The sequence below is a fragment of the Lampris incognitus genome, chromosome 1 (genome assembly GCF_029633865.1).
Source record: "Lampris incognitus isolate fLamInc1 chromosome 1, fLamInc1.hap2, whole genome shotgun sequence".
NCBI classification, from domain to species: domain Eukaryota; kingdom Metazoa; phylum Chordata; class Actinopteri; order Lampriformes; family Lampridae; genus Lampris; species Lampris incognitus.
The window spans coordinates 123518051-123530251 of record NC_079211.1 but is presented as its reverse complement, the minus strand read 5'-3'; the positions used below and the strand labels follow the sequence as shown (position 1 = coordinate 123530251).

Genomic DNA, 12201 nt, shown 5'->3' with positions numbered 1-12201 from the left:
GAGAAAACATGAGAGTAAGCATGTTTAATGTTGTACCACTAAATGGATGAGCTCAGTTAAATTTAAGATGCTACTTAAACTGAACAAGAAGTTCAGTTGTTGTGAAGTTGTTGTTATTGCGCTTACATTTGTTACACTTGTTCTTTAATTAAAAACAAAATAGTTATGGATTTTTGACCCCTTGTCCTATTTTTACTACCCTCACACCCCACACAAAGAAAGTAACTAAGTAACTTTTACTTAAAGTACATTTCAAATGAACTACTTTTTACTTTTACTTGAGTACATTTTCAGATGAGTACTTTTACTTCTACTTGAGTAATATTTCATCAAAGTATTGGTACTTTTACTTGAGTACAATATTTTTGTACTTTTTCCACCTCTGGAAATGGGTCTATATGAACCACATTCTGTGTTATCCTTACCTGGCTTAAGTAGGAGAGTAATTGATGCTTTGGTCAGTGTTTGTGGCAGCGACCCACAAGTCAGAGAATCGTTAAACATATCGAGTAAAATTATAGACAATTTGTTGGAAAATGTTTTAAAGAACTCTATTGGGTACCCATCCGGGCCATGCGTTTTACCACTTTGCATCGCCGTTATTGCGTTAATGATTTCTGTCTGTTGTAGTGGGAGTTCAGTCTCAGTCCTATGAATTGCATTGATAGAAGGAGCCTGGAGATTATCAAAAAAATGTTCCATATCAATACTGTCACTTGTTGCTTCTGACATACAGTGCATCCGGAAAGTATTCACACCCCTTCACTTTCCCCACATTTTGTTATGTTACAGCCTTATTCCAAAATGGATTAAATTCCTTTTTTTTCTCATCAATCTACACACAATACCCCATAGTGACAAAGCAAAAAAGGTTTTGTAGAAATTTTTGCAAATGTATTAAAAATAAAAAACTGAAATATTGCATGTACATAAGTATTCACACCCTTTACTCAGTACTTGGTTGAGGCACCCTTGGCAGCGATTACAGCCTCAAGTCTTCTTGGGTATGAAGCTATAAGCTTGGCACACCTATATTTGGGGTATTTCTCCCATTCTTCTCTGCAGATCCTCTCGAGCTCTGTAAGGTTAGATTGGGAGCGTCGCTGCACAGCTATTTTCAGATCTTTCCAGAGATGTTCAATGGGGTTCAAGTCTGGACTCTGGCTGGGCCACTCAAGGACATTCACAGACTTGTCCCGAAGCCCCTCCTTCATTGTCTTGGCTGTGTGCTTAGGGTCGCTGTCGTGTTGAAAGGTAAACCTTCACCCCAGTCTGAGGTCCTGAGCGCTCTGGAGCAGGTTTTCATCAAGGATCTCTCTGTACTTTGCTCCATTCATCTTTCCCTCGATCCTGACTAGTCTCCCAGTTCCTGCCGCTGAAAAACATCCCCAAAGGATGATGCTGCCACCACCATGCTTCACTGTAGGGATGGTATTAGCAAGGTGATGAGAGGTGCCTGGTTTCCTCCAGACGTGACGTTTGGCATTCAGGCCAAAGAGTTCAATCTTGGTTTCATCAGACCAGAGAACCTTGTTTCTCATGGTCTGAGAGTCCTTTAGGTGCTTTCTGGCAAACTCCAAGCGGGCTGTCATGTGTTTTTTACTGAGCAGAGGCTTCCGTCTGGCCACTCTACCATAAAGGCCTGATTGGTGGAGTGCTGCAGAGATTGTTGTCCTTCTGGAAGGTTCTCCCATCTCCACAGAGGAACGCGGGAGCTCTGTCAGAGTGACCATCGGGTTCTTGGTCACCTCCCTGACCAAGGTCCTTCTCCCCCGATTGCTCAGTTTGGCTGGGCGGCCAGCTCTAGGAAGAGTCCTGGTGGATCGAAACTTCTTCCATTTACGAATGATGGAGACCACTGTGCTCTTCGGGACCTTCAAAGCTGTCGAAATTTTTTTGTACCCTTCCCCAGATCTGTGCCTCGATACTATCCTGTCTCGGAGGTCCACAGACAATTTCTGTGACTTCATGGCTTGGTTTCTGCTCTGACATGCACTGTCAACAGTGGGACCTTATATAGACAGGTGTGTGCCTTTCCAAATCATGTCCAATCAATTGAATTTACTAGAGGTGGACTCCAATCAAAATGTAGAAACATCTCAAGGATGATCAGTGGAAACAGGATGAACCTGAGCTCAATTTTGAGTGTCATAGCAAAGGGTGTGAATACTTATGTACATGCAATATTTCAGTTTTTTATTTTTAATAGATTTGCAAAAATTTCTACAAAACCTTTTTCACTTTGTCATTATGGGGTATTGTGTGTAGATTGATGAGAAAAAAATGAATTTAATCCATTTTAGAATAAGGCTGTAACATAACAAAATGTGGGGAAAGTGAAAGGGTGTGAATACTTTCCGGATGCACTGTATATAGGTTTGAGTAATATGAGGCGAATATTTCATTAATTTCTTCTGGGTTAATAGTTAACTCCCCATTTGGTTTCCTAATTTGTGGGATCTGTCGAGCAACTGCTTGGCACTTAAGCTGGTGTGCTAAGAGACGACCAGCCTTCTCACCATGTTCATAGACGAATCCACGTGATTTTAGTAAGAGTCGTTCTGTCTTTCTAGCTGATAACAAGTTATATTGGGTTTGGAGGTCGCGCTTCCTTTTAAAGAGCTCAGGGGAAGGGATAGTAGAGTACAGAACATCCACTGTATCTATAGATTTAATGAGCTGGTCCTGTTTAATCCTTTGCATCTTGTTGAATCTAGCTGAATATGACATAATCTCGCCCCTGATTACAGCTTTCAATGTTTCCCAAATCAATGATGGGGAAATATTATCTTTTTTATTGAATTCGATAAAGTCATCAATGTTTTTAGATATCAATACACAAAAGGCTTTATCAGCCAATAAAGTTTTGTCTAGTTTCCAAGGAGAGCGTTCCAAATTGTTAAGAGGAAATGTGATATCTAGTAACACAGGGGCATGGTCTGATTCAATTATAGTCATATATTCAGTTTTAGTGACATAGGGGAGAAGCGTTCTATCAATGAAGAAATAGTCTATTCTACTATACGATTGATGAACTGGGGAAAAGAAGGAGAAGGATTGATTTTGTGGAAATAAAGAACGCCAAGGGTCGACACCTCCTATCTGATCAATAAAGAGTGACAGTAATTTGGCCATTTTTGAAGGGGTTGTGGATTTAGGATTAGAATGGCCCAGTACTGGATCAATTGCACAGTTCAGATCACCACCAAAGATCAATTGTTGTGAGTTCAAATCTGGTATTAATGATGTGACTCTTTCTATAAATTTATCATCATCCCAATTTGGGGCGTAAACATTAACCAAAATGACAGGTTTGTGGAAAAGGAACCCAGACACCATAACATAGCGTCCCTGCGGATCTGAAATAACAGTGGATGCACTGAACTGAATTTTTTTTATGTATCAATATAGCTGTTCCACGTGTTCTGGAATTTAAATTCGAGTGAAACACATGTCCCACTCATCCTTTTCTTAGTCTGACTCGATCTTTAACCAACAGGTGAGTTTCTTGAAGAAATGCAATTTCACAATTTAAATATTTAAGGTGATTGAATATTCTAGCTCTTTTTACAGGCCCGTTTAAACCCTTTACATTCCAGCTGATAAACCGTACACCAGCCTTACTAGTTCTATTTTCCATATTTAGCCAGGAATGGTAAAGTAACAGTGATGACAGTGACAAGATAAATAAGTGGTTGTAATAGAATGCACAGCCTCATGAATAACCTCTCTAAGGAAAACAAAAGAAAATACACATTGTAAAAAAAAAACTAGGGGTGCCCCTTCCCATAACCCTGTCCCTCATCCCAAACACGAACGAAACTAACACTAAGCCTATACTTGTTCCTCTCTCTGAGGCAAGCTGCAGGCTACCTAGCCCTATTCCCAAGTCCTTCCGGTAATACAACCTGGCTCTGTTTCAGCAAAGAAGGCTCCCAGCAATGAAATATTAAGAGCTTGTCATACTCAAGGGAAAAAAAAACAAATTAAAGATTGAACCGAACAACACCTGTAGGCCAAGTGAACGATCAATATACGTATGAAAGCACCACCTATGATGGCAATACAAAAAAGAAAAGAGAGAAGAAAAAAAAGAAGAAAAAAGGGGTAGGCGACGTCACTATAATGAGTAAGCTGAACAGAAATGAGTTAACGTAGCCCAGCAATAATACAGTGAGAGTGACCATACCTTCAGTCCCAGGGCTGTTGAGAGGGTGAGTTCAAACGGTAAACATAGCCCTACCCATTTTCAAAGCAGTCCAGGTAATCAACAGTCTCCAACCAGTGTGGTTCCAAACAGCCGTTTTGCTAGCCTACTTTTTAAGCTATCTTCTGGTTGTAAAACTTCTGAGCTTCATCAGGGGAGTCAAAGGTGTGCGAGTCGTCTCCGTACATCACGCGCAGCCGGCCGGGTACAGTAGGTGGAACCGCACGTTCTTTTGGTACAGAGCTTGTTTGATGCCGTTAAATGCGGCTCGCTTTTTAGCGAGTGCCGTGCTGAGGTCTTGATAAACCCTTATAACTGCTCCTTGGTACTTCAGCTCGTGGTTCCTGGTCCAGCGCAAAGCAGCTTCCTTCTGCTGGAATCGGGAAAAGCAAACCAGGAACATGCAGGGAGATGTTCCTCGGCCGGATTTGAAGGTCGGGGTCCGGTGTGCTCTCTCCAGCTCAGGCGGTGCAGAAAAGACATCAGGACCAATTATTTGCATCAGCATCTCCGACATGAACTTCACCGGATCTTTACCGGCCTCACTGCCTTCGGGAATGTTCAGTACACGGAGATTGGCCCTCCGAGATCGGTTCTCGAGGTCGTCGATCCGGTCCTGCAGAGACAGGTTTTGGGTTCGGAGCGTTTTTTTGGTGGACGCAGCTGCAGTTAAACGTTCAAAGTTGTCACTGGTTACAGACTCCACAGTAAGGCGATTTTGGAACGAGTTCACTGTCGCCTGCAAGGAGTCCAGTGAGGCTTGCAGGGGTTTAATGGACTCTTGGATCAGGAAAGAAACATCATCCCTAAGTGACCTCCACTGCTTTTCGAATTCTGCAGACAGTTGATCCATGGAAATGGGCATATCAGCTGTGGTATCTCCGGTTTCTGTCGTTGTTGAAGGGTTGTTAGCAAATGCTGCTAGCTTCTCGGCTGCGTTCTTGGAAACGTTAGCATATGCACGGTTAGCATTAGCTGGAGTTTTGTCGACGCTTCTTGCCGGTTTGGTGCGTTTACAGTGGCTCATTTCGCAAGATATCTCTAAAGTAAGTCTTACGACGTCTTATTTGTCAAAGTCTCAAAGGAAAAGCTAGGTAAAACAAGTTTCGTCAATAAGTAGACTGGGAGCCCTCAGCCGTGCGTCCTCTACCTATATCGCATAACCGGAAGTCTCATGACGATGACTTTTTAAGAGAATAGTTTCAACATGGGTCCCAAAATAACTTTTGCCGTATAAATTAACCTATGTGGCTGTCACGCAGTGTAGCAGAGATTGGGAAACTCTGAACAGTCATCCGTTAGTGCCGTCTGCTTGACTCGCCGGGAGTGTCGGGGTTATAGTCCATCCATCCATCCATTATCCAAACCGCTTATCCTGATGTCAGGGTCGCGGGGATGCTGGCGGCCTGGAGCCTATCCCAGCAGTCACTGGGCGGCAGTCAGGGCTATAGTTTCGGTGTAGAATTTCTCGGCCTCCTCCGGTGTGATAAAGCTGTACCTCCCGCTGTTGAACGAAACCCGTAGCCGGGCAGGGAGTAGTAGATCGTATCTGATATGGGCGGCCCTGAGCTTCTGCTTAATGTTGTTGAATGATGCTCTCCGTTTAGCAACTTCAGTCGTAAAGTCCGGGAAAATATGTACCGGGTGTCCACGGAAGGTGAGCCGACCATACCTCGGCCATACCTGGCCATCCGGAGGACATGCTGATTGACTCTAAATGGTGTACTCTCAAAATCATGGGTCTGGGGGGAGCATTCGGGCCCGAACCTGAGGCAAGTCGGTGCGCCCGGTCCAACATCTCTGGGCTGTCGGGAATATTTATATCAAGCGTTTCGGCAAAAAAAATCGGTCATGAATGACGTGACTTGCGGCCTTTCCAAGTTCTCTGGAATGCCAGACACGCATAGATTTTTGCCGTCTGCTTCTAGATTCCAGGTCCTCCATTTTAGCCGTTAGCAACTTTGCATTTCTCCAGTGCTCCACACTTGGCCTCAAGTACAGTGATCCTGACATCACAGTCCCATAGAGAGGTTTCAACCACAGTAAGACATGAGCCAAATTAATTCATAGTCAACTGTAAAGTGTCCATAGAGCAGCGGGTTTCAGCTCGGAAAGGTTCGATGAGTTTGACCACCGTTGACAGAGATGGGCCTGTTTAGGTGAAAGCGAAGGGTTAGCTTTTTCGCTAACTTGTCGAGATTGAACTCAGCCTGGAGACTCCTGGCGGGAATTATTTCTCCCAGCCATACCGATATGTATCTTGAACGGTCCGAAACTACAAATCAGTCAAAGTGGGTCGACAAATTTACATTTGTAACTCTAATAATTATGAATAAATATGCAGGAGCTGGCAAAGACTCGTCTACTCGCTCCCCATGCTGACACACCTCCCTCAATTACTTTAACTATTGTCATATCAATATCATTCCACGATTTCTTTCTCTTCTAGCGCTCTAAGAAAATTTGAACTTGGATTTCAGCCCCCATAATCATAAGCACTATCATTCCCCACTGTGATTGTTTGTGTGTCATTGATTTTTTTTTCTGCCAGTTTTTGGCCCACATTTACAAAGAATCTGTTGAAGCCACTGACCATGTTGTAAGATTCGACTTAGAGACGAGAGAGACATTGGTTGTAAACGAACTCTTTACTTAGAACTTAGCATATTTAGGATACTCAGCCATCAGGCTACATCTGCGTTTCTTCCAGTTCGGCTCATACTTAACATTACTTCCTGGTCTCGTCTCGCGAGAGCCCCCCATCAAAGACTAACCAGAGAGCATGCGCATTAACATAAGTCCCAATACATTACACCCCTTTCCCCCAGTCAACAAAATCCGCCAAGTGGCGTGGAGGGTGCCGGTCTTTTGCCGTACGCTGTAGCGGAGTAGTGGGCACAGGAATGGACACAAGACCAGAGGGATCTTCAACAGACCCGCTGGTCTCTGGTCGTGGCGTTTCAGACGAGGTAGATTCGAGCGGCCAATCTTCAGGTGACTGCTCACCAGGAACAATGGATTCTCCAGCGACCACATCCGTGCATGCAGTCGCTCTACCACGCAGCTGATCCACGTGGCGTCGATGCATTTGCCCATTAGGAGTCTGCACTCTATATGAAACTGGGCCAGTAGGGTCGGCTATCACACCAGGGACCCATTTGGGTCCCCCAGTGTAGCTCCTCATGTACACAGTGTCCTGTGGCCTAAACATCTGTTTGGGCCTTGCAGCTTTTCTGCACTCACTTCCTGCTTGAGGTGCATCTCATTTTCATAGTCAGGATGAAGGCGATCAAAGGCCGTGGTAAGACGCTGGTTCATGAGAAGTTCGGCAGGGCTCTTTCCTGTTGCTGAATTGGGAGTCACATGCTGTGACAGCAGAAACCTAGCCAGGCGTGTCTGCCAGTCACCGATAGTGATCCTAGACAGGGCCTCCTTGGTTGTCTGGACCATACGTTCTGCTTGGCCATCTGAACGAGGATGGTAAGGGGCCGTAGTCACTGCTCTGATGCCATTCCGTCTGGCAAACTCTTTGAATTCTTCCGATGTGAAGGCTGCACCGTTGTCAGAAACAATGACATCTGGTAACCCGTGAGTTGCAAAGAGGAGCCTCAGTGTGCTGATCGCTGCAGAGGAGGACATTGAACTCACCACGGCAACCTCTAACCACTTAGAGTGTGAGTCCACAATTACGAGAAATGTCTTCCCCTGGAATGGACCAGCAAAGTCAATGTGTAGCCGGGACCATTTCTTAGTTGTCCACTCCCAAGGGTGCAGCTGTGCTGTTGGTGGTGCATGACGAGTTCTCTGCCAGGTTTCACAGGATTTTACTGTCTGTTCTATTGCTAAATCCATACCTGGCCACCAGGCATAACTCCTCCCCAGGCCCTTCATATGCACAAGGCCTGGGTGTGCATCATGCAGCATGGCTAGTACCTCCTCCCTCACCAGGTTAGGAATAACTACACGACTCCCCCATAATAGGCAGTCCTTGTGTGCGGACAGTTCATGGCGCCGGGTGAAAAACGGCTTGAAACGGCTGTCGGGTGTATCCAATGGCCAGCCATGCAGGACCCAGCGCAGCACCCGAGACAGAACTGGATCCTTCCGAGTAAGGGCGGCAATGTGTTTTGCATTCAGTGGGGCTTCAGGCGCCATTTCCAGTAAGAGCACCTCCATGGGTGGAGGGGTCTCACGCATACCAGCGGGCAGTGGTAAGCGACTGAGGGCATCAGCATTTGCTAGCTGTTTGCCAGGGCGGTAGCACAATTCGTAATCGTAGGCCCCAAGAAGAACACTCCAGCGTAGCATGCGTGGGGACAGGACAGGTGGCATGGGCTTTGAGTGGTATAGCAGGCCCAAAAGAGGTTTGTGGTCAGTAAAAACCACAAAGTGGCGACCAGCAAGGTACTGGTGAAATTTTTTGACTGCAAAAATGACCGTCAAGGCCTCCTTATCTATTTGAACATAATTTCTTTCAGTGGAGGATAGTGTCCTCGAGGCAAAGACGATGGGAGCCTCCCGGCCATCAGACTCCATATGGAAGAGCAGCGCCCCCAAGCCATAAGGCGAAGCGTCACAAACAACGGCTAATGGCTTTGTTTCGTCATAGTGCATGAGCACGCCATCAGCCTGAAGCAGTTGTTTTGCAGCAGTGTAAGCTTTTTCATGTGCGTCAGTCCACTGCCAGGGTGCAGACTGATCCAAGAGGCAGTGCAGCGGTTCTAAGATGGTAGCCTTGTTTGGCAAAAAACAGCTGTAAAAATTGAGTAGGCCTAGGAATGACTGAAGCTCCGTTTTGTTCCGGGGTGAAGGCGCCTTCTGAATAGCCTCAACTTTCTCCATAGTCGGCCGCACGCCATCCTTGTCCACACGAAAACCTAAAAATTCAACTTGGTCAGCAGCAAACGCACTCTTCTCCTTCTGTAGCCGCAATCCTGCCTCTGCGAATCGTTCCAGCACTGCACGAAGACGGTCATTGTGCTGGTCAAGTCTTTCCCGCTATTAAGACATCATCCAGGTACGGTTGCACACCCGGTATACCGGCGAGGAGTGTATCCATGAAACGCTGAAATATGGACACAGCTGTCGATACTCCAAACTGCAGGCGGTGGGCCCGAAACAGCCCGCGATGGGTGTTTATAGTGAGAAGCTCTGCAGCCTCGTCGTCCAGCACCAGCTGCTGGTAAGCTTGTTTGAGGTCCAATTTACTGAAAAGCACCCCCCCTGCCAGTCTGGAAAACAGTTCAGCCACCGTAGGAATGGAGTATACATCAGGTTTCACAACTGTATTCACAGTGCAGCAATAGTCACCGCAAATTCTTAAGCTGCCATCCTTTTTAACTACTGGTACGATGGGTGTGGCCCACCTTGAGTGTCTCACGGGTTCAAAAATACCCTGAGCTACTAGCTTGTCAAGCTCCTCATCTAGCTTTGGTCGAAGGGCAAAGGGCACCAAACGTGCTTTAAAAAACTTGGGTGATGCTGTCGTATTAATATCAATCGCAATTGGAGGGGTTCGTGAAGCCCCGAGGTCCTGGAAGACTTCTGCATATTCCATTAAGATGGACTCCACAGATTGTAAGCATACTCGGCGCACCCCCATTACAGAAATGCCCAGTGCCTCAAACCAGTCCCTGCCCAGTAGACTTGCCCCCTGACCTCGAACAATAATCAGTGGCCAGGTCTTGTGATTGCCTTGATACTGCACATCCACAAAAATCTTCCCATTAACTTGTAGTTCTGCTTGTGACCATTGTCTAAGCACACTACTGTCCTTGTGCAGTAAAGGCGGCTGGTCAGGCCACAAGGTGTGGTAACTGCCCTCACTGATCAAGGAGCATGTGGCTCCAGAGTCCACCTCCATTACATGTGTTTTGTTATTCAGGATCACAGTGGCTTAATATGGCTTTTTTACGTGAGCATACAGCTGCCTGCCCATGGTGTAAATGTCATATTCCTCTTCTTGTTGCCTAACAGTGTGTGTGTGTTGTTCGGCTTGAGGAACTGTGTCATAAGAATCCGCTGATGCGACATCCCTGCTCTTTTTAAAACAAACACGAGAAATGTGCCCCCTTTTTTTGCAATAGTGGCATACAGCAGAGGTAAATTTGCAATGTTGTTGGTTGTGTGTGCCTCCACAACGAAAACATGGCTTTGCACCACCTTCTGCTACTGTTTGTTTCACTTTCAAAACGGTTTGACTTTGTGCAGTTTGATGAACTTCTGCTGGCTGTGGTGGTCCCAGCTGGTTTGGTTGTAGTATTCGCGCATTTAACGTGGCTGTTTCCGCTGCAAGGGCTTTCTCCTCTGCTGCCTTGAATGAGTTCCTTTTCAGCCAGCAGGTGGCGCTGCAGCGCTTCATCTAGCACCCCACAGACAATTCTGTCACGCAGCATGGCTTCCAGTTGGTCACCAAAAGCGCAATACACAGAGTTTACGGAGTTCAGCAATGTAGCTGGAGATTCCTTGGCCTTGCTTTTGTTTGCAATTGTGAAACTGAAAACGCTGAACAATTTGTGATGGAGAAGGACTGTAGTGGCGCTTCAAGGCCGATACTAAGTTTTCATAGGTGACGGCCGGAGGAAGGACGGGAGCGACCACCGAACGTAGTGTAGAATACATTGCAGCCCCACAGACGCTAAGCAAAATAGCGCGTTTCTTCTCCTCCCCATCTACTCCATTTGCCAGGAAAAAACATTCCAGTCTCTCAATATACTCCTCAATGGCAGTGCCGGAGCCTTCATCAAACTCTCCTATGCGACCCAGCGTGGTCATGGTGATGTCGTTAGGCTACTCACAGATTCCTCGAAGCTGTAGTAGAATGTCGGAGGTTGCTGATTTCCATCAATCAACTGTTCAGAACTGTTGGAGTTCGGATCCGCTTCGTCGCCAGTGTAAGATTCGACCTAGAGACGAGAGAGACATTGGTTGTAAACGAACTCTTTACTTAGAACTTAGCATATTTAGGATACTCAGCCATCAGGCTACATCTGCGTTTCTTCCAGTTCGGCTCATACTTAACGTTACTTCCTGGTCTCGTCTCGCGAGAGCCCCCCATCAAAGACTAACCAGAGAGCATGCGCATTAACATAAGCCCCAATACATTACACATGTCTTCCATGTTATTTATAGTCTTATCATTATCTAAAGTATTTAGGGCAGCTTGGGCTTCTAGAGCCGTTTCTAATAATACTATTCAACACATTCCATATTTTGTCCCCCATTTTAGTCAGCTTCATCGCTTTCAGTCTCTACTCCTCGTCTTTACACTTGATCAGCAAGCCGCTATTATCCAACACTTTCACCATCAAAATTCCGCCAATTTTCTCATTTAACCCGCAAAATAATGCCACCAGACTAACTTTCTATAATTTCCTTCCTTGAACCTGATTACACTGGACAACAAAGATTTAGCTTCCTGAACACTTTTGGGTGTATTTTATGGATTTTGGGCTGCTGATCACGAAAATCCCATTAAAAGTTTCCTGTCACACACCGTTTTGTAGATATAACATAATTGTGTGATTTCCCATCATACTTTAAGTCTACAAGGATATTGCCCGCAAAGCAAGCTGTTTTGGTCAGTCCAAGCATGCCTAGGCATGCACTCAGTGTCAGTGCTATGCAATGTTGTCTTAGGCCTGCCTGGTCATGCTTAGTCAGGTTAGATGCTGGCAGACAGGCTATAAAAGCTGCTCACATTTACAAATGCTGGTTGGACACATGATGCACATATTCTTCAGGCAATAGTATAGTGAGTATACTTAACAATAGGATTTATTGTCTTCAGGAAGATTTAATACAGCAGAAATGTCTCATCAATGTTGCAACAGCTGCGATACATTGTTATATCTGTGGCGAGTATATGCTTAAGGCTCAAAGACGCACCATGATGGCAATTATTAAGAAAGCTAATGAGCTCTACTTCAGACGTAAAGTTGGTGACCAAGAGAAACCCTGGGCCCCTCACATTGTTGTGCAACATGTGCAGTCAA

The 12201-nt window shown here is 45.6% G+C and overlaps 1 protein-coding gene across 1 annotated transcript; it reads right to left on the bottom strand.

Annotated features, from left to right (window-relative positions):
• Positions 1–4394: 4394 nt before the first annotated feature.
• On the bottom strand, positions 4395–8587 carry LOC130112108 (uncharacterized protein K02A2.6-like; the record flags this gene model as incomplete). Its single annotated transcript, XM_056279405.1, has 3 exons — positions 4395–4756; positions 5891–6012; positions 7467–8587. Coding segments are annotated over 3 exons (1605 nt in total), but the record flags the coding sequence as incomplete, so codon positions are not given.
• Positions 8588–12201: the final 3614 nt, after the last annotated feature.